This window comes from Molothrus aeneus, chromosome 4, assembly GCF_037042795.1.
Source record: "Molothrus aeneus isolate 106 chromosome 4, BPBGC_Maene_1.0, whole genome shotgun sequence".
NCBI classification, from domain to species: domain Eukaryota; kingdom Metazoa; phylum Chordata; class Aves; order Passeriformes; family Icteridae; genus Molothrus; species Molothrus aeneus.
The window spans coordinates 14972420-14993258 of NC_089649.1; the positions used below are offsets into that span (position 1 = coordinate 14972420).

A 20839-nucleotide genomic window follows, 5' to 3' on the forward strand; every position below is an offset into this window, starting at 1 on the left:
CAAAATAATATTCAGCCTCAGGCTGACACACAGCATGGAAAATTTCAGCCCTAACTGCTAATGTGTGGTAAAGTTATAAGCAATAGAAAATGAGGTCTTAAAATGAGAAGTGTCAGGCAACCTTAACTATATGTAGACCTACCATATTCAATGATGATAATTTGGTTTTTGACAGATTTCAACCAATTTGCAGATTCATTTTGACATATACTATACAGAGAAAGGGGGGGAAGAAGTCCCTGGAGTAGGACTCTCAGGCTTATAGGTATGACTTTGTAAGTAGTCAAAGCACTGATCAACCACACAGTCATTTTACCTTCTGCCAAACCTTCAAAACTGTGCTGCAGAATGTCCATTACAAAAAAAATCATAAGGTAAAATCAAGGCACCAATGCACTGAAGCTGAGACCTGTTGACTTCATGCTGTTCTTAGTTCATTCCATGAGTCTAAATGTAGTTTGCAGAAAAATGTCGAGTTAATAAAAATATTGCAAAAGTTGTAGCTTAAAGCTTGCATTGCTTGCATAAACAAAAGCCTCAGCTAGCATGCTATACAGGTATGCATAGCCAGCACAGTTTTAGCAACAAATGCTGACTTTCCAGTAAACACTGCAGATTTCTATTTTGTCTCTCATTTATGGACTAAGGATCTGTCCCGGGTATTTTTCCAGAGCAGAACTATGAACTTTGCTTATTTGGAGCATCAAGAAGTGGTTTTAAGCCCAAGCCAGGTGAAGGGGTTTCAGGTGGCAATGTGGGGGCAAAGGGTTACCTTTAGGATAACATTTCTGGGTGGGCTCACCTGCTGGTACAGGGGCTTGGGAATTTTGTGTGCCCAGACATGGCTGTTGGCCTGGAATGTTGCTTGGAGATTATATAGCAAGCTGCATCCCAGCAGGCTTGTTTGCAGGCTGCCTGCAGCTGGGCTTTGCTGGTTTTTTGGCTAGATTTTTGGTGCTTGGTTGCTTTGAGGGTTTTTTTCCCAGATCACATGCAAAACCTATGTGAATGGTAATCACCCGTTCCCTGGATCAGGCTCTGGCAGCCTCTACATGACTTTTAAAGTGTCTTTCAGTAGAGCCCTGCTGACAGCTCAACAGTTACATAAAATGCTGCCTTCCTAAAAATCACTTCACAGCAATGTCAGTGTGTGAGGAGCTAGGCTAATCCAGTTACTTCCCTGCTGGGATATAATTTGTCATTTTGCAGAACTGTTCCACCTGGCTTACACAGTCTGGGGTAAAAATGTTTGCTTAACCGTGTCTCTTTACCTGGACAGGATAACTTGGTGCTATATATGTTTGTGGCAAAGACTTGTATGGGTAAAACTGCTTTTATTGAACAGTCCTGTTGTTTTACAGATGATAAACTTGAGATGTGAATAACCGTTTTCATTATCAGCAGTAAAATGTGAAATTTCAAGCGACGCAATCTCCATCTTTTATGGTAGCTTGTTTAGTCATAATTAATTCCTGGGAGGATTTTGATGGCATGTAGCCTAAATTTTTTTCCTTCCCTTGATCTTACTCTCTTCATCAGGTCAAAAATCTTTGGCTACTCGGTATTCTTAAGGCTAGGCACATGCTTAGGTGCCCAAGGCAAAAGGGCTGCAGGCACGTGACTGGGGACTTGGACTAGGCTGTTATCATTTCCCATCTCTAATTATCAGAGGAGTTACAGGCGGGCAAAGGGCTACTTTAAATTTTCTTGGTAAATCAGTCCCTCTGGCTTCTAATCATTTCCGTTCCACTTCTCTGGACTTCCTCCAGTTTGTTTGTATCTTCCAGTAATGAAGTGCCTGAACTGCATACAATATTCCAGGTGTGGCTGCAAAAGAAATGCATGAAGAGAGCACTGCTGTGCCACCCTGCCCCATTGTGTAATGCTTCTACAGAACAAGCCAGGGGTCTCAGTGGCACTTGATTCTCCTCTGACACATTGCTTCTTATATTTAGATTATCCTCATATTCCTAGGTCTCTTTCTATGGTGATACTTTCCAAATTTCGCTTTGTTACTGTGCCTTGTTAACTCTTTCTTTTGGATTTCTCCCTTGATACATGCCATAGCATTTTTTCCTAGTGCAATTTTACTGCTTGTTTCCTATCTTTGCTTCCAATTTTGCTACACCTCTTTGTATTATTTTTCTGTCCAAACTTGTGCTGGCAACTCCTCCTCTTTTCTTCCTACTTCAATGACATCCCTCTGATAGTTCACAGGATATCTTCACAGTGTGATAAACTCTGATTTTGGCAGTTACTTAGGCTCAGTAGGAATTTGCTGTAGAAATACTTAATGATGGAATTGGTATAGGATCTTTTCATCATGTACATCTTGCCAGATAATAACAATAAACTGGATTCTAGATTTCCTGCTCACTGTATAAGCAGCCTTTTCAGGTGAGGAGTAGAGGGAGAGAGAATTTAGTGGATAAGAAATGTAGTGGATAAAATGAACTGGGCATTGTGCATCAAAAAATAAATAAAATACATTTTCTGCATGAATGCATCTCCCAGTGGTGTCTCCACTTTAAAGGAAGTATTCCTGACCTGCTGGGTGGCTCAGCATCTTCAGGGACCATTACCTTGGAACTGTGAGGGGTAAGGGTGCTCCTGGAGGCAGGAGGAGTGTGCTGTGCCCAGGAGGGAACTGCCAACCAACACTCTTCTTTTCTGCAAAGGAATAGTGGATTTCTTATACTGATGGCCTGATTTTCCCTTTTACTCAGTGTAGGCATCTGAACTTGGGTAAATGGAGTTTCCCTAGTTGCATCAGCACTAATATAGAGAGGTCTTCTGTCTGTACCAGTTTCTCCAGGCTTGGAGGGGCTGTAATGGCAGAGCAAGTCAGGCTCTGATTATCTTTTGGTTGGTCTCTATTCCCTTTCAAAAATTAGTTCACTTCCACACTTTGTCTTGTCTACTTCAACTTTAGGTCTTCTGGTTAACTAAAAGTCCGTCTGTCTCTTGGGAAGTCCCTCAAAAACCAGCAACCACCAATCTTTCCACATAACTTTTTAATTATTTCTGCATGTGAGTTTTGGCTGTGCTCCAACATTGAAATCATTATGCTGTTTCAGAGTGTAAATAAGTGGGACTGGATTAATAAATTGTATGAAACATGGTGCCACACTTCATTATAATCCACTTATCAAAGTGGAAAAACCTTTTAGTACATAAAGTGCATCTGCTTTTAATTTTCATTTTGATCTTTTCTTTGTGTATTTTCAGACACAAGTGCACATTTTCAGGGAGGCTTTTAATGCTGGTGCCTGGCAGTTTCAAAGTTACTTCTGAGGATGGCAAAACAGCCTACCAATTTGGGATTTATAAGGAGAAGCATAGGATTGGGTTATTCTCTCATAATTGTGAACTGGGGTGCAATACATCACAAGGAAATCTGGCATAAGCAGAGGGCAGATTTTGTTTCTTTATGTTAGTGACCTTTTTAAAATTTCCATTTTCTTAATGCAGATTTTGTCATTTTTATTTACAAAGTGGTCTTTGCCTTTAGTCACTCTCATTTTCCCATGATAAAACAATTGCTTTTGATGCCAGTAGTGAAACTCACCTTTTGCAGAGTGCAGAAACACATCATGAGCCACATGGAGTTGCAGTTAAGCTCCTACCATGGCTTTCACTAGGGGATCACCACCCTCATCATCTCTTTCCTTCCTTGACCCCTCCTGCAAGCCTCAGCTCCAACAGCTGCTCCTGAGGAGATTGGACTCTGTCCCTGGCTGATTTCTATCACTTTAATGAGCAAATTGCTGGATTTTATGAAGATTAGTCCAAAGTATTTTTGTGCTGTTGATACATTTCTTGTAAGCAATGACATTTCATTTCACATCAGTTTGTATTAAATAGCTACTTGCAGGAAACTTAAATGAATTCAATCTGCTTAGTACTACCGGAATTCTAATTATGAAAAAGGAACTCTAAAAAAAAAATAAAAATATCTGTGTCCAGACCTGCTCCTTGTGCTCCTTGTGAAGTTAAGTGGGAATAGACTGAGGACTTTCTGATTTTGTTCTTTTTAAATTAGTTGAATGCAAAGGGTGAGGATATATACCAGGGAGGAGCTGCAACCCTAATCCAGGGGGGAATTTGGATATAAATTATATATTAATTAGTCTTTAGGTTTCATTGAGCAAAAAATTTTTGAAATAACAATTATTGCAGTTAGGCAAATGCTCTTTGAAAGTAATTATATTTATGCCTGAGTTATGATGTATTTGTGTCCCAAGATAATTATTTTTCTATTGTCTTATGCCTCCTTTTTCATTTTTGTTCTCAGTGGCCACCATTATTGGGGCTGAAATTTGACACATTCAGTTTTACCTGAATATCCTTTCCCTTGCAGAAAAAGGAAGGTCTGATCCCTTCAAGGTGTCACTCTGGCATATGAATTATATGTCTGAGAAGTTTTGTGTGCTTTAAAAGATGTCTGGTTTGTTTGCTTACAACTCCCAATGGCAACTTTATATGTGTTGGAAATGTCAGATGCAGAGCAAGTCCACCCGTGGCTTTAGCTGTTCAAGACCTAGGATGATTCCAGTGTGAAAGGTCACCCCTGTGCATATTTCTGTGACAAAGCAAATTGCAATTCCTATGGAAAAGGTGCAGAAATGAGGGCATGGATCCAGCACCCAGCATGGTGGCTGTCACCATGGCAGATTTATTAATATCTTTTTTTCTCTCTTAGAGGTCATTCTTGTGCCACAGCTGAGGTGCCAGACCCACCATGCCTGGGTGAGGGGGGCCATGGGGGTTTTACTTGTGAGAAGAGCTCCAGTAAAATTTGGGGGTAACTAGGCAAAGCTTTGGTTCTTCATCAGTGTTTTTGCTGCTGTGTGATGCTTGCTCAGCCTCTTGAGGGTGGATGAGTAAGCAAAGGGCGGAGTGTTTGTTTTCTGGTCCTGTTTAGGGGTTTTTGGAGGAAGGGTTGGAGGAGACTGAGACCTGTGGCTCTGCAGCCAAGAAATTCTGCACCCACTTTGGGGAATGGTACTTGGAAAGATGTGCTCATCCAATTAAAGATGGAAATCATGATTGTAATTAGTGTAATATCTGAATTTACACTTTTTGGTTTATGTTGTTATAGTATTTTAACAGTAAACATACTGTGAAATTTCATTATAATTGTCAGATCTTTTTTCTACAGCCCCCTAATCCCCTTTCTTCTTTCTTCAGATTTATCTGGGTGACAGAGAGCTGAGGTTCCTGATAAAAATAAACAAATGGAGAGAGAAAAAGAAGAAAATAAATAGGGAGACAAGTACATAGTTCAAAGGATAAACCAGACTCCTTCTCAAAAAGTCAGTAAACAAATACAGAGAATTTTTAAGTTCACTTTGGTGAGCATCTGATATTACTTTGGTCAACATTTCTGTGTTTGGGATCTCAAGGGACTGTGCTAAAAGGCTCTCTTGTGATTTAAAAGAAAATTATTATTGACCAGGGTTTTAGTGGAAAATATTTGTCAACGTATGTGCTGGCAATATTTTAAATTGTTGCTATTATACATAATAATATTCATTATTATAAATTTAGCATATTTCCAGACTGAGCTGTAGTAAACTGTACATGAAAAATGCAAGAGAAAAATATGCTTTGAAGATAATGTGTCATTCACACAGAATAAAATTTGTGATCTGCTGAGCATGCTAAATGCAAGAACACAGCAGACTTGAACATCAAAATGTTTGCAAAAACCAAAGGGCAGCTAGTTTTAAAAACAAAAAAATTAACAGAATATTTTCACTGAGATCAAGAGTTGGGGAAAGTTTAACTTTGTGAAACAAACAGCCTATTTTTCTAGTAATATCTTTTATAAGTAGCACGCATCTTATTGAAGGAGTCAGCCTGGAATTGCAGATTTTAAAATGGAGGTGCAAACCACAGAATTAATGCTGTGCATCTTGATTTTTCTATTTGTCCTATGAGAAGTTATCTCTTTGTTATTACTGCAAAGACAATTTGTTACATTAATGTATCAGCAGGATGGTGGGGCAAACACAGAAGTTTGGAGGAATGAATAAAGTGTACCAGGCTTCAGGTACACTTGCAAATACAAATACTTTTGTAGAGGTGAATAGTTTCAGTACAGTGTTCACTGAAGGAGTCTGGCTCAGGGAGCCACAGAGTCATTCAGAAATCCTCACATTACCAACTAGTGCTCCATATTCCAGAATGCTCCCCCCACACCTCACTCTCAAACATTCCCTCAAATGAACTTGATATTTCACACAAATGTTACTTTACACCGAGTGCTTCCTGAAATCCAGTTGAAGCAGTGAGCTATTTGTAGAGCAGGATACTACATCGTGTATCAGTGGAGCAGACTGGCTGGCCACTTTATGGCAGCAAAAAATGGAAGGGCATTTCAGTTACAATTTAAGATTTTTGCATTATACTCATTTAAAAAAGTATTTTCAGACCTTTTAGACCATTTCTTGTACGTTGAGATTTTCCATTAAAGTGCCTGGAAATTTGTAGTATGTCAAGAATGCCTTATCAGATTTGTAGCATGGGAAAGCAGTATTAGCCAGCACGCATGCAACATGATCTCTTGTAAATCTGCCTCTGCAGATAGCAGCATCTAGAGACTTCAAAAATATTCAGTTAAAATTATACCAAACTGAAAATTTGGAAACTTGCTGCAAGAGAAAATGCTGTAAAGTATTAGATGCGTGATTTTGTCAAAACATACTCTAAAGCTCTAATTCCACTCTCTGTATCACTGTATCCATTATAATCTAAAATCAAAAGTAATTGAGCTGAAAACTAGTTTCAAAACAGAAACAAAATTATTTCACTCAATAACAGGATTTTTTTAGTATTTGTAGATAATTTTCCTTGGTTTTCATCCAAAAGAGATTTCCAGTGCTGTGTGATTTCACTGAATCAGAAATGCTTTGCAAATATCAGGTTTTTCCTAGTCCTCCTCTGCGCTAACATCATGCAGCATCTCTTTGACCACCTGAAAAGGGAATTATCTTGTAGTCTGATATGTGGCTGTCTTCAGGTTTCCAGCAAGCTGAACTGAAAAATGGTCCTGGGGATGGTCTCAGCACCAGTTTGGGGCATATCTTGTGTTGGTGGCTCAGCCTGTCTGAATAACAGGATGGCTGGAGCACCACACACAGGCTTGGAGGGGCTTTCAAGATTCTGCAGTGTTTTTTAAGCACGGCATACGAAAATGTGCACGTGGACCTTAAATGTGAGGTGCTCACAAATATTTTTGTGCTCGCTCGTCTCGCTGCCATTAGCAGGTTTCATCCCTGCTGGATGGTTTCTCCTGCAGAAAATAGTAGCCTCTTTTGGGCTACATCCCATGCTCCCTTGCCAAATTTCCTCTCTCCTTGATCCCTCTCATCGGTGCCCTTTCAGTCTGCTTAAAATAGTGAGTGAGAATCATTTTTATAACTTCTCATCTCCTTTGCCAGGGTCACCAGACCATTCCAATTGTTGTTGTTATCCTGGTCTCAGCCCAGTGTGAAAGCAAGCTTCCAGAGAACGTGAAGGAGCAGAAGACAGTCTCCATGTTAAGATTGGCAGAGCACTGGAGTCTGTGCTCTTAGGTGTGTGTGTAGGGAGTGTGTAAATGACAACTCAAAGAGTTTTGCATATGAAGTTTGCATTTTTAATAAAAGTTTTGCATTTTTGCATATATGTCTCCAGCATCTGGAGACGCAACCCTCCTTGCTCCACTTCCAGGAAAAAAAGGGGAATCAGCTTTGTATGTGTGGTCACTGTTGGAGGAAGCTCTGGTAGCTCTTCTGTGAGCACCAGTGGGTGTACCCTGCTTTTGAAAAAGCCCTTGCTGGGTTTTGTGGACCCTGCAGGAAATTATTCTGTTGAGGCTTTGTTTTTATCCCCTGCCATCAGTAATTTAAATGTACTTTGCTTCAGAATATTCAATCAGGTGTAGCCATACCATTAACTGCAGTATGAATGTGCCCTGTGAAATCACATTTATTGGCTGAACAGAGGAAATAATTCATTTAGAAGATAAATGAGAAGACTGAAGAAAGTGTTACAGAACAAGAAAGGGGTAAAAGTCTTGAGGATGAAAGTAAGTTAAAAAAAATGGTTGGAAAACAAATTTTATTGAAGAAAAGAAAAAGAAGGGGGGAGTAGAAAGTAAGGAGACTTTAGAAAAATATCATTAAAATGGCAGATAAAAAAGAATCCAGTTAATATAAAAGAGTGGAGAAAGTGAAAGATATCTTGGGACCTAGAAGTAGCAGAAGGTAATTTAGAATGAGAAGCAGGCAGGAAATATCCCAGATGTGAAGAATATTTTGCCAAAGTCATAACAAATTTTAATTAAGCCTCTAATTTATTATAAAGGAGGGAAAGCTCTAAATTCTTGTTTCAGGGAAGGATTTAGATTATACCTATGCTATAAGCATGCTGTAATAATGTTAATAATAGACCAGTATTGTCATCTTGTTAGATACTGGCTTGGTCTGCAGCTGAAAAGCACGCTGTCTGGGAATGATAGGGTCTGTGCAGTAATAAGGGAGATAAACCCTGATTTTTGGGAAACCCTGAGATTCAATATCTAAAATGCAAACCCAGAGTACTCTCTGTGTAAAATGAAGGGCCAATTTTCATATCTAAGTCCTGTACCATGGCTGTGGCATTTATAAGCTTATTCTGCTACACATAAATCTCAGCATGAGGAATCAAGTTTATTAGTTTACCGTGGTCAGACTGGACTGGTTTAAACAGAGCTGAGGAAGTTAATTATCCAGTGTCTCAGGTGGGTCTGGCAATGAGTAACTAGCCCTGGAGAGAGGCACTGGAGCTGTGCTGGGGGGACAGGTCCTGCTGGAGTGTGGGGATGGATGGCCGGCTGGGAGGGACTGCCATAATCTCTTTCCCAGGTTGTTCGAACCAGTTCAAGAGCAGTAAAACAAGGTTATGTAATTGACATGTGATGTAGCCTAAAATAGTGACTGCAAACATAGGCTGCTGTTGCTGGGCAGTTGTCAACTGCTTAAAAAAAAAAAAAAAGGCAAAAAAAAACCAAAACAACCCAAAACAAAAAAAGCGCCCTGAACTGTGTAACAAATGGACATTTGAAATGAAAATGCAGTTCTCATTTCCATTGACTAGCAGGTTTGTTGGTTTTTTTTATTGCAAGAAATAGGGATGTTGTGAAACTGAAATTTGAAAAGAGATTCATCATCATACTTATCATGTTGATCTATTTGAGAGTACCTGCCTGCTGCAGATGGTGAAGTGAAAACCTCAGGTATATGCAGTTTGTCCCTTGATAGTGTGATACGACTCCTGTCAAACAGGAAATCCTTTTCTGGATGTGGAAAACCATTGTGGCAAGTCTTGGCAGCAATTTTATTTGTATAATGGCCATCAAAAGGTAGAAATAGTTCATTTTTAGTAATTGAAGGAGCTTATATGGATACAGAGGCAAAACCTGGGGGGATTTCGGAGCTGGTTTGAAGGAACACATCACATAGCTCAGTGAGCACAAATGAGAGGTTGGGATATGCACATTTTGTGATTCTTTGGTGTAGAAGGCAAAACCCTTCATTAGAGCTATCCCAGAAAGCAGAAAAACCTGGTGTTAAGTTCTGTTTGCTGACTAGATATTCCTCAGATGAGAGACTTCCTTTAGAAAATCCTGATGATTTTCTGCAGCATGTTTGCTTTGTCTTTAGCAGGGAAGGTCTGTGGCTCAGGTTGGAAGGGATGCACAGGCTGAGCTTGTGCAGTCTGACAGGCTGGTGGGTAAAGGGGAAGGAGAGTGTTAAGAAATAAATGTTATTTATTCCATAAGGCTTTTATATGTATCGCTGCTGGGGAGATAATCTTCCCAGTTGGGAAATATTCCAGAAATGAAGCACTTATTCCAGCCCAGAAGCTGCAAAAGGGAGCCTAGCTCTTAACATGCAGATCTGCAAGGCAGGGCTGGAGGTGGCTTCCAGCTCCTCTCTCCTCAAACCCTGGAAGAAGGCTCGGCTTTCTGGCTGCCTGCAGGGAGAAGACAACTCTGCCTGCAATTTTCTGAGTCAAAGTATTAATTCTCATTGTGGAGGAAGAAGGGAAATTGGGACATTTTATATGCATTTTGATGTGCCTCAGTAAGACACTATTTAAAAGCTGAGCTTTTCAAGCTACTTCTGCTTCATTTGGTCCTCAGCTACTGCTCCTGTTTTCTCACTTTGCTGTCCCTTTGTGAGGCTTCCTCAGTCTTGGGACCCAAGGCACATTCCTGTTTCAGACGTCAGACCCTGAGTGGATTTTGGATTTTTCTTTGCCTCTCTCAGTGAATGTGTGTGTGTGTGTGTGGATCTAGAAGAGAATAAAGAGAGCTGCCTGCCCAGGTGAAAGCAGGAAAGAACATGTGGAAGGCAGCAGTGCCCCAGGAGAGGAGCTGGTTGTTAGTGACACACAAGTGAGCGTGAGTCAACAACCTAATGCCATTGCCAAAAGCCAGCTCTGGTCCAGGATTGCATTAGCAGGGCTGCTGTGTGTGCAAGATGCAGGAAATAACCATTTTATTGGCCTTAGTGATGGTGAAACTCAGCAAGAAAAATGTGCCCTGTTTTAGGAAAGAGGCTGGAGGAGAATAGGAGGAATTGACGACAGATTCAGGAAACATGACCTGCGAGGAGAGATTGAGAGAACTGGATTTGTTTAGCCCAGCAAAGAGATGGAGAACATAAATCTTTTGATAGGCAGCAGATTGTTGTGAGAAGGTGGTGATCTATTACTCTGAATGTCTATGGGGGGACTATGAGTATCTCTTCCTGTTGCAAAATATTCCTGTTTGGGGGAAATGTGAAGGGAAAAAACACAACTTCAGGGGTGCCTAATCACACAGGGCTTGTAGGTTGTAGGGAAGTTGCAGAATACCTTTCCTCAGGAGATTTTAATACAAATAGAAAGAAAACTAAAAACCTGCCTGAACTGTGAAGTTAGTCTTATCATGCTTCCATGAGTGGGCTTGAATTAAACAGTCTTTGGGTCCTCTTCCAGCACGCTTTCTCCTTACAAAATTTAACATTTGATCATAGTAGTTGCTATTTTAACCAGAGAACAAAAATGTAGAATACTCATTAATGACTTGCAATTCCTTACTTAGACTTCAAAAAACTGGGGGGATTTTTTTTTTTTAGGAGGAAGATGAAACATGTGGAACGTTTCAGAAATTTCTGTGATTTTCTAATTTTGCCCTAGACAGGAACAGAAATAATACTGACAAGAAATATCTACATCTCGTTCCTTTTGCAGCCTTACCTGTTGGGAAGTATGGCAGCCCTTGGAGTGCAGCAGTGCTCTGCACACATACATGAGTTCATCTTAGCAAGTCAATTTTGGGGACTGGTGACTCAATCACTGTAGTGGAGTTTTAAAATGGGGAAAGGCACAACTTCTGCTGTAGCCTTATTTTGGCAGTAATTCCTAGGCCAAATAAGAACAGCTTTTTCTCCTCCCCTTCTTTATTGCTGAATTTTGCTTATTCAGGAAAACTCAGTAAGAGGGAAGACTGAATTTCATGGATACTTCTTTTGTTTTCTTTTGCAAGCCTGTAAAAGCAGGGAATTATAGAATCTTTGGAGGTGAGAGGGTTGGAAACATTCAAATCTTTTTGTGTGTACATTCGGTTGTGTCATTCTGTGGTATGTGGTGGCACAATAACCTGGAAAATGCAAACTTCAATATTCCTCTATCTCTACTGCTAAGAGAAAAGATCTCACTTTCTTCTTACTGTGTAGCTGTGTGTTACCCATTCGTTATTTATTTAGAACAGGAAAATTTTCCTCTTATCTTTGGTACCTTTGTATTTCAGATGGAACAGGAATTAGCTGCTTTAAGTGCTCTTAATGATAGCATAAGTAAAAATTACTTTCATCTTAATGCATTTAGCACATGGGAGATGAGAATTCAATATCTGCTCTGTCACTTTCCAGCCCACTTGTGGGTGATTGAACGGGATAAAAAGAACAGCTGGATTAAGCTAAACACAAACTGCACAAGGCAGATCAATAAATCTCTTGAAAGAGTTGGAGATCTCGCAGCACAAAAACATCAAGCCTCTCTTCAGGATGGCCTCCTCCACCCCACTGAGGTCCTCAAGAGCCCTGGAGGTCCTGAGAGCACTGCATCAATTTCAGATATGTCAGGTTTTGATTTGATCCTGAAGGTGAGGGGCCTTAGTGAAGCCTTATGTCCCTTAGTGATGGGACATACTGTTTTGTTGGGTGGGTCTTTGCTTTGCTGGCTTACTTTACAAAATTGGTTTATTTGATTGCATGAAAGACCGAAGCCTTTTTTTTTTTCATTGTAGATGCTAAATGAAAAACTGTTCATTATTTTATAGCTGTACTCTGCATAGTGGGTTTGTTGGAATGTTGATATCTTCTGGTTTATTAAAGGGTTTTCAAGTTACTTTCATTAATGTAAACTTAATGATGGCTGTGGTTTTTAAGGAATATCTAGAAATTAAAAAAATTGTGAAGATTTTGTTTGCTGTTTGCCTTGCTTACTAGAAAAGCTAGTTATAGATTTTGTACCATACATTACTACTCAGAGATGCATGATTCAGAAATTGATGAACCTTTACTAAGTTATGTTTTCTGAAAGTATTTGATCTAGAGTAGATAGGTCACAAAGCAATAATTGCAGACTACTGAAAGAATTTGAGGGGTGATTTATGGAATATTCTGCTGTTGTGGGAATATTTCTTAGGAAGTCCCATTGTGACAGTGTTGGAATCAAACATTACCACATTTAAAAATGCAATCCAAGTAATTATCCTGGAGTGCATAAACGGGAACTTTTGTATTAAACCCATTAGATTTTTAAAGTAGTAGTGGAAAATGTTAACTTACCAGGTATACATTTTTTTAGCACAAACTGCCTTCAGGGTAGTTCTGCAAAGGGGTTCATTTTGCAGTGTTGGAGCTGACTTGTCTTATTAATAGCCTGCACCCGCCTGTGGAAGCCTAAAAATGGTATTGCAGTATCTGATGTACAAAGGACATTGTACGAGTACTGAGCAAGTGTACCTGCGTTCCTGGCAGAAAATAACCATTTTTCCCTTCTCCCTCCAGAAAAAGGATTATATGCCAGTATTTGTAAGGACATATAAACCATCTTTATGCTGTATATCATAATTGTAAATGCTTTTGTTTTCTCCTTTTGTGTTACTTTCATGCTGTCTGAGTGGTAGTTCTTTAGGAGATGTGCTCAAGTCAGTTCAGAGCAAAAATAGAAAGAGGAATTAAATTGACTCTTCTCTTTCATGTTTGTTTTTGTATAGATCACATCACAAAATAAGCATTGTGTGTCACCCAGGTTTTCATTTTGTGATTAGCTGAGAATGTTATCTTTTTCTTGTTTAGCAAGCCTACTTAAAGGCCAGCTGATAGATCCTGGTGCCGTCACTATATTGTACAACTTGATTTTATGCCTTATGTTACTTATTCTTCAATTATTTTGAAGTTTTGTTCTTTTTCATCTGTGTCACAGTGCTAGGTAAAGTCCCTTAATAAAACCTTCATTTGCCCATCTGCTTGTTCTTTAAACATCCTAAAGCATTATCTAAATGATGATACCTTTGTGATTCTACTGTAGCACTTCACTCACTCAGATGAGATCGTTTTTCTTTGTGTTAGATGCTCAGAAGAGATTTGAGAAACATCCCAAGTTTCAGTTCACTGTCTAGATAACATTGTAAGGCTGAAAGGAAGAGAGGTGCAGAGATAGGAAATTACTTAGCTGAAGTTTTAAGGCAAATTCCTGAAAGAGCCCAAAGCAGAAGCCAGGTCTCCTGTGTCCCATGAATATTCTCTTTATCTTTCTCAAAGAAGCATGAGTATTGTGGAAAATACCTTGGCAGACATATTTTATGCCTCTTGTCCTACATCAGCTCTGTCCCCTTGTGCATCTGTGTCTTCATTCCCTCTCCCTGCACATCAGCCCCTGCCCGTTCCAGTGCAGCTCTGCTCCTGACTTCTTCCAGGGCTTCCCCTCCTCTCCTACAGCTGCTATTTGCTTTGGTCCTTGGCTGGAACTTTATTTGCACATCTCTTGGGTTTCTGCACATTTGTTCTGTCCCTCCCAGATCCCTGTGTGCCACCTCTGGATCAAGGCACCTAAAACAAATTCCTCTTGCTTCTGCTGTCACACTACACCAACCCTTGCAGCTTCCTTTATTCTTCCACATCAAATTCAAGCACCAGGCTTTGAAAAGGCCATGTGATAGTGCCCTTGCCTGAGACACTGCATTGGTTTGCTCCACCTGTGTTCCTCCCATGGAGCAAAATGCTTTTTGAGTCCAAGTTCTGAAATGCCAGCCTGTTTCCCTGGTTGCCCCGTAGTTCCCTTCTGCATTAAATACCTGCTGTCTCTTCAGGAGTGCTTCTGTGGGGCTTTACAGAAATTAAATGATATAGTTGTGATTTAAGCCTGGTTGAAGAGAGAAGAGTATATGGGGAATGTTAACCTCAGCTGTGCATTTCTGCTTTATATCCTGAACTTCTTGAGCATGAGAATGTGCTCAAACTTAGAGGTGTTAGACTGCTCTGTGACACAGCACACCTAAGAAGATCTGAAAAATCTCAAACCAATTGTTTGCTTTTCACTAGGAGAAAAATTCCAGTCCTGTTTAAGGAAAAAAAAAAAAAGTAATGCAATCTCTCTTGAGGGTGACACCAAAACTCCTTTCCAAATTAAAAAGAAGAGATGCTCATAATAAACACCCATGACAACTCACCAAGATCATTTGGAAAGGGTAAAGAATGGAATTTGAAGTGTCTTCAGTAATAAGAATCTCAAAATGAGTGCAAAACAGCGGAGAAGAACAAATTGGAATTATGTAAATACAGCCTCTAATAATGCATTTTATTCTTGGTTCATTCAGGCCAGCACAATTACCTGTGTGCGGGAAGGAACGACTGTATAATTGATAAGATTCGGAGGAAGAACTGCCCAGCCTGTCGATTACAGAAATGTCTGCAAGCTGGAATGAATTTAGGAGGTAAGCAGAATATTAATAGTTCAGTCTCTTAATTTGATTAGGTGAAAACATTGGAAATGTGCAGCCTTTTTATAGTTCTGGCAGCTGCATAATCTCTGAAGTTTTAAGGTGGGATTATCCTAAAGAAGTGCTTAATAGCTGATAAACTCTATTGTCATTCTATATTGGGGTTTGGAGGTGCCTATTTTATGGCACAGAAAAAAGAAAAGTGGGTGTTTTATGATGACAGTAATTTTAGTAGAATACCATAAGCTAAAAATATTAAGGTTTCAACTACTGCATAGCTTTTTGGTTTTCTGGGGTTTTTTTTTTTTGTTTTTGATGAACATTCTCCTGAATACTGGAAAATGTGTTACACCATCGTGAAAGCAAATTCACACATAGTGAAACCTCTCAACTTCTTTGGTGCTTATTCAGCATTTTTGTTGATTTTTTTCTGTGACTGTAAGGATGTGCAATAATTTTGATGATGTTACTGCATTGTTCCTATATCAACAACAACAAGGAAAAATGTTTTCTTACTAATTGTCAAAAGCATACTGAAAACAGTATGATAACAAAATTTATAAGAGGTTTTCTCTGTTGTTTTAATCCCTCTTTGGTAATGGTTATGTGTTTCTCTCTGTGCTTCAGTGGATTTACTGTCTCAAACCATCATCTGAGCAAATGCTATTACTAATGCCTTTTTTCCACCACTCCTGTGTTTATGATGTTGTCTGTGAACAGGGGTTTGGATGCTGCTGCAGGTCCTTTCCCTCATGTACAGGGTTACCCTTCCCTTAGAGTGTTTTCACTGTACAGAAAATTGCAACACAGTCACGTTAATTCCTCCCTATCTCAAAATTCACTTTTTGTCCTCCTGGACCTATTCTCCTGGCAGCTCAGTTTAGTTCTACAGACTGAGCTGCTTTGCCTTTCATAGGTTGTGTGCAAAATCCTGGATCCTGCTTGCTGCCTTTTTCTACCTCCCAGACTTCTTTTTTCTGTCTTGTCTCCTGGCAGAAATACTCAAACAAGCCACACCTTACTTTTTCAGAGAGAGTTAGGCTCTCTTTCAACCCCCTTCCCAATTTTGAGATACTACATTGCACCCTAGGCCCCTTATTTCCTTTTCCCAAGGGAAAACAGGGCCAGATTGTGGCATGCTGGGGAGGTGACAGCTTTCCCTTGGTTTTGATCTGCACTGTTCAACCTAGCAAGGGAAACAAAATGCCTTTGTTTGATGAAGCAGGAGCTCCATGGTAGCATCTCCTTCATCCCAGAAAACTAGTGCTGGAAATCATTGCGGAGCAGGGAGGTCAGCTCTCTGCAGTGCTGGGAATGTTGCTGCATCCTGCTGGCAGCTGGTGTAGGGCACCCCCTGCATGTGCCCTGTGCAGTGCCAGTGGAGCTCCAGCAAACCCAGGGCTTGAGAACCCTAGCAAGCAGCAGCAGGGGACATTTATCTGCAATGTCATGAGTTCATCCCTGTGATGTCCAGGTGGGTTTCAAAGGATGTGTTCCCATGATGTCCTCTGCAGAAAAGCAAGGCAGGAGGGAAACTGCTTCTTTTTTTTTGCCTTTTATTTTTGCCTTTTTATTTTTTTTAATACTGACTCGTATGCTGTAAATGAGGAATGCATTGAAAAATCCTCTCTTTTGTTGGAGCTTGGTAGACTGCTGGAAATCGTAAATTGTGACCTGTGTTTATTGCAGCTTTGGGTCCCTCACTACAAGAAAGACATTGAGGTGCTGGAGTGAGTCCAGAGAAGGGCAGTGAACGTGGTGAAGGGTCTGAAGCACAAGTCTGATGAGGAGTGGCTGAGGGAGCTGGGATTGTTTGGCTCCTTAGAAAAGGAGTCTCAGGGGAAGCCTAATCACTCTCTACAACTGCCTGAAAGGAGGGTGTAGCAAGATGGTGATCAGTTGGTCTCTCCTCACATGAAAGAAGCTACAGCATGAAAGAAAATGGCCTTAGGTTGTGCCAGGTGAGGTTTAGATTGGATTTTAGGAGAAATATCTTCATTGAAAGGTTGGTCAGACACTGAAGTAGGCTGTCCAGGGTGGAATTACCATCCCTGGAAGTGTTCAAAAATGTGCAGATGTGGCACTTGGGGACAAGGCCTGGTGGTGGACTTGGCAGTGCTGGGTTAGCAGTTGGACTCGATGTTTTTAGAGGTCTTTTCCCAACTTTAATGTGTGTGACTCTTTGACCTGGAAGGCCAAGTCTGCCTCTGCAGTGTACAGCTGGCACACAGTTGAGATTTGCAGTTCAGCTGTTTCAGTGATTTTCATCACAGAGAGAAACTTCCGGGGAAATTCTCACTCCTGATTTGATCCCCTTATGTCATGTAAAGGAGGCAAAATGTGACAAAGGAGGTCTTTCCATCACTGCCATGAATGAGATGGCAGAGGAACAACTCTGCATTTCCATGCACTGCAGTGCCTTCTGCTTGGTCAGAGAGGGAAGGGCAGGCTGGAGGGAGAGGAGAGGGCTGCCAGAGAGACGTAAAGCACCCTCAGCCCAGAGGCAGCATTGCTGTTTAGAGAGCCTCAAGGGCTCCCAAATCATGCTGATGGACCTTCCAGCCTTTGAGCCAGCCCAGCTCTGGCAGGAAATGCTGGGAGCTTAAGGATTTTTCTCTCCTTAGGCCATCTGTCTCCAGTGGTGAGCTCTGCATTGAGCATCTACAGAGGAGCAATACAGCATCTCAATTTTGGGAGCTTCTGTGTGCTGTTGCAGGGCATTTCTGATATGTTGGAGATCATCACAAAAAATAGAGGTGGAAATGGCAAAAAGAGATATTAATTCATATTTGAAAACTGTGCTTTCATATAAATGCCAAGGTTTGGTACTAAACTTTTTTTTCATATTTAGTTTGAAGAGAATGAGTAAGGTTATGTTATGAAGACACATTGTGGGTCATACTTTCATGTAGTCAGTCTGTTTTGCCAAGCATATACATTTACTCCAGTAAAAATGGGCTTTTGCCTGTTTCTAGCTTGGACTTGCAGGCAAAATGGGCAAGTATGTTATTAGGTAAGGAGCTGGAGAAAAATGACTTTATAAATGCAACTTAGTTTAAAGTTCTCTTTGCAGCAGAGTACTCTCTGTAGCTGTGACACACTCCACTGTGCTCTTGGTGGAGTAGGGCCAAGCTCAGCTCTCACCCTCCAAAGAAAAGCAAATGTAAAAACAAATCCCAGTTTGTATCAGAGGTGCTGATGTGCTTGGTTTGTGAGAAATAGAGTAAGATGATATGCAAAATGGTCATCAGCATAGCTCAGGGTTGGAAAGTCTGCAAGTTGCTGAAACCATGGGCATTTCTTTTCTACTTGTACATAGCTATGATGTTTTATCCCCTCATTTAAAGAAAAAAAGCCAAAACACTAAACCTCCAGTGGATCTAGAAGGAATGTTGCATTATGGAACGAGGTCATGTCTCCCATGGGCTGGAAAGGAGCTTGACTCTCCTTTGCCTCCTCCCCATGTAGAGATGGGAGTGAAGGACCCCAGGCTGCCCCCACCCAGCTCCTCCCACTTACTGAAATAGGGGGGTTATGAAGCAAATTTTGTAATTTCACAGTTTGAGATTGTCTTCCGGCTCTTACTGAAGATACTAATCTCTATAATGTAAAACTGGAAATCAGAAATAGTGTTCCATGTTTCCTGCAGCACGTTTTTGCACAATCTCTGATTAATCTACTGATCTTTTTTCTTAAGGTTTCTTTTTCTCTTTTGGTGATACTTTTTCTCAATATTTTTCAAATAGTAAAACAGAGTGCTTTTGTACTCTGTCAGTCTTTCTGTTTTGTTTTGATGGCATAACTTCTACTTTCCAGCATGCTAATTTTTTTTTTCCTAAATTAAAAAAAAAAAAATTTAGCTGGTGGCAGCATGCCATGATGAGGCACCTTGTAAAAAATATGTGTAATTCAGTGATACAAAATGCACCTTTTTGTGAATGATCAGCCAAAATAATTTGGCAGTTTTATTGTTTACCTCCTCATTTTGTTTGTTGAAAAATTGAAGCATTTTCTAAGCTCTTACATCCTTTAATAATCTTTAGAAAATTATTCATCAAGTCAGCAAATAATTTACCTAATTATGTTATTGTCTCGATTTTTGTTTTGATTTTATAAGAAGCATCTCCAACCTGTAATTTCTGCAAAGCTGAAGTTGCCAAGTATCACATTAAATCATCCTTCTTATTTCTAGAAGGTATGTGTGTGCTCTGCAGACAGCTATATCCTGTTTGGCAAGTAGGACTCCAAAACTTTTTTTGGGAATCATATTTTGTTTGTTGTTTTGTTATCTTTTTTTTAACTCCAGTGACATATGCTAGGCTTAATTGTTGGAAGAGATTCAGAGTGAGCAACTGCACTATGAAGGTATGCTGGCCCATTTTTGGTTTATGCTCTTTTCAAGACTCTGTAATTAATTTTCAGTTAATTACGGACCAGAACGACTTCACGGATTTGGGAAGTTTCTTCCAGCATGTGCTGTGATTGGATTTGGCGAGGCTCTTGCCCTCACACGAGATGTTTTCCTTCGGCTCCCGCCTCATGCTGCTGTTCCTCAGTTGTGTCTGTCCTCGTGGTGGCACTGGGGGCTCTCTCAGTGACACCCCCAGTCCCTCACCTTGGCATGGGGTCTTATTCCACCACCAGCTGCATCCTGTAAGGCAGCAGCCCCTGGGATGTGTCCCGCATTGCCACCGGGGTGGCACAGAGCCTCCTGGTGTCACTCCCATGTGCCGGAGCCTGGAGAGTGGGAATGTTTTATGTGGTGTCACTTGGGGTGACTGCCACCCCCCTTTCCTGGGCAGATTGGTCCTCACACCTGGGATGGGACCTAGTGGCCAGGCATCCCGCCCCGTTCTGCATGTTCAGAGAAGGTTCCTCTTGTGCCATGGGATGTGCCATATGTGCAGAGGGGACAAAAATGTGTGGAAAGATCAGCACCATGCAGGGCTGGAATCCTTCCCTGCCTCAGCTCCCCTGTGAAACACTGCCAAGACTTCCCAGCATTGGTATCCCACAGCAGTGAGGAGCAGCTTGCTGAGGGACCCTTTGGATCTGGAAGGGACATAAAATAGATTTCACCTTGCAAATTACACAGTTCATCATTCTGTCTGCAGAGGCTGCCTGTGAAATCCGAGTCTTGGGTCCGCATACATTTACATATGTAAGACACTTGGTGCACAAGATGCTGGGTGTGATTTGTAGGCTTCACTGGCAGATACCCTTATTTTTTATACACTGAAATATTTCAATAATCTGAAAAATAGGTTAATTAAGATGACCAGTAATAAGATATAGTAGTTCAGCTTTTTGCCCAGCTTTCTATTTTCTGTTTAAGAACTCATACTAGTAGGGTTTTAAATTGCACTATTATTTTCAGTTACTGGAGCTTACATGGTTTATATTATCATTGTTCCTATCTTTTTGAGAAAAAAAAAGAAAGAAAAAAATCTGAAAACTTGGAGAAAACATAAATACAGCAAAAGTGTATCCTCTTATTTTTCTGTAGAATTTTCTACTAACCGTGATTTCATAAATTTTAAGGGAAAATAGCTTGTGTAAGGCACAAGCAATTTGAGGTATACATATGGTTAAATTTTATTTTTCATTTAAACTTTAACTGCAAAGTATTTTGAAATGCCATTAACTTTTATGCATTTTTATTTGCATTTATTATGTAGCATTTTCTTCTGAGGGAATCCAGTCAATAATTTTTTAGCTTGAACATTCAGCTGGGTTTTTAGCAGCTGTTTCAACAGACCATTAAAAACACCAGCCGGCTGGAAAAGACCTTTAAGTAATAAACAATAGTATTTAAAT

The 20839-nt window shown here is 40.4% G+C and overlaps 1 protein-coding gene across 4 annotated transcripts in view; it reads left to right on the forward strand.

Annotated features, from left to right (window-relative positions):
• NR3C2 (nuclear receptor subfamily 3 group C member 2) overlaps positions 1-20839 on the forward strand; it is a 190447-nt gene that overhangs the window by 125172 nt on the left and 44436 nt on the right. For all 4 annotated transcript variants that reach the window (XM_066547970.1, XM_066547972.1, XM_066547971.1 and 1 more), the window contains one exon: positions 14900-15016. In XM_066547970.1, the coding sequence (XP_066404067.1) occupies positions 14900-15016 (117 nt within the window). The remainder of the gene's footprint in view (positions 1-14899; positions 15017-20839) is intronic.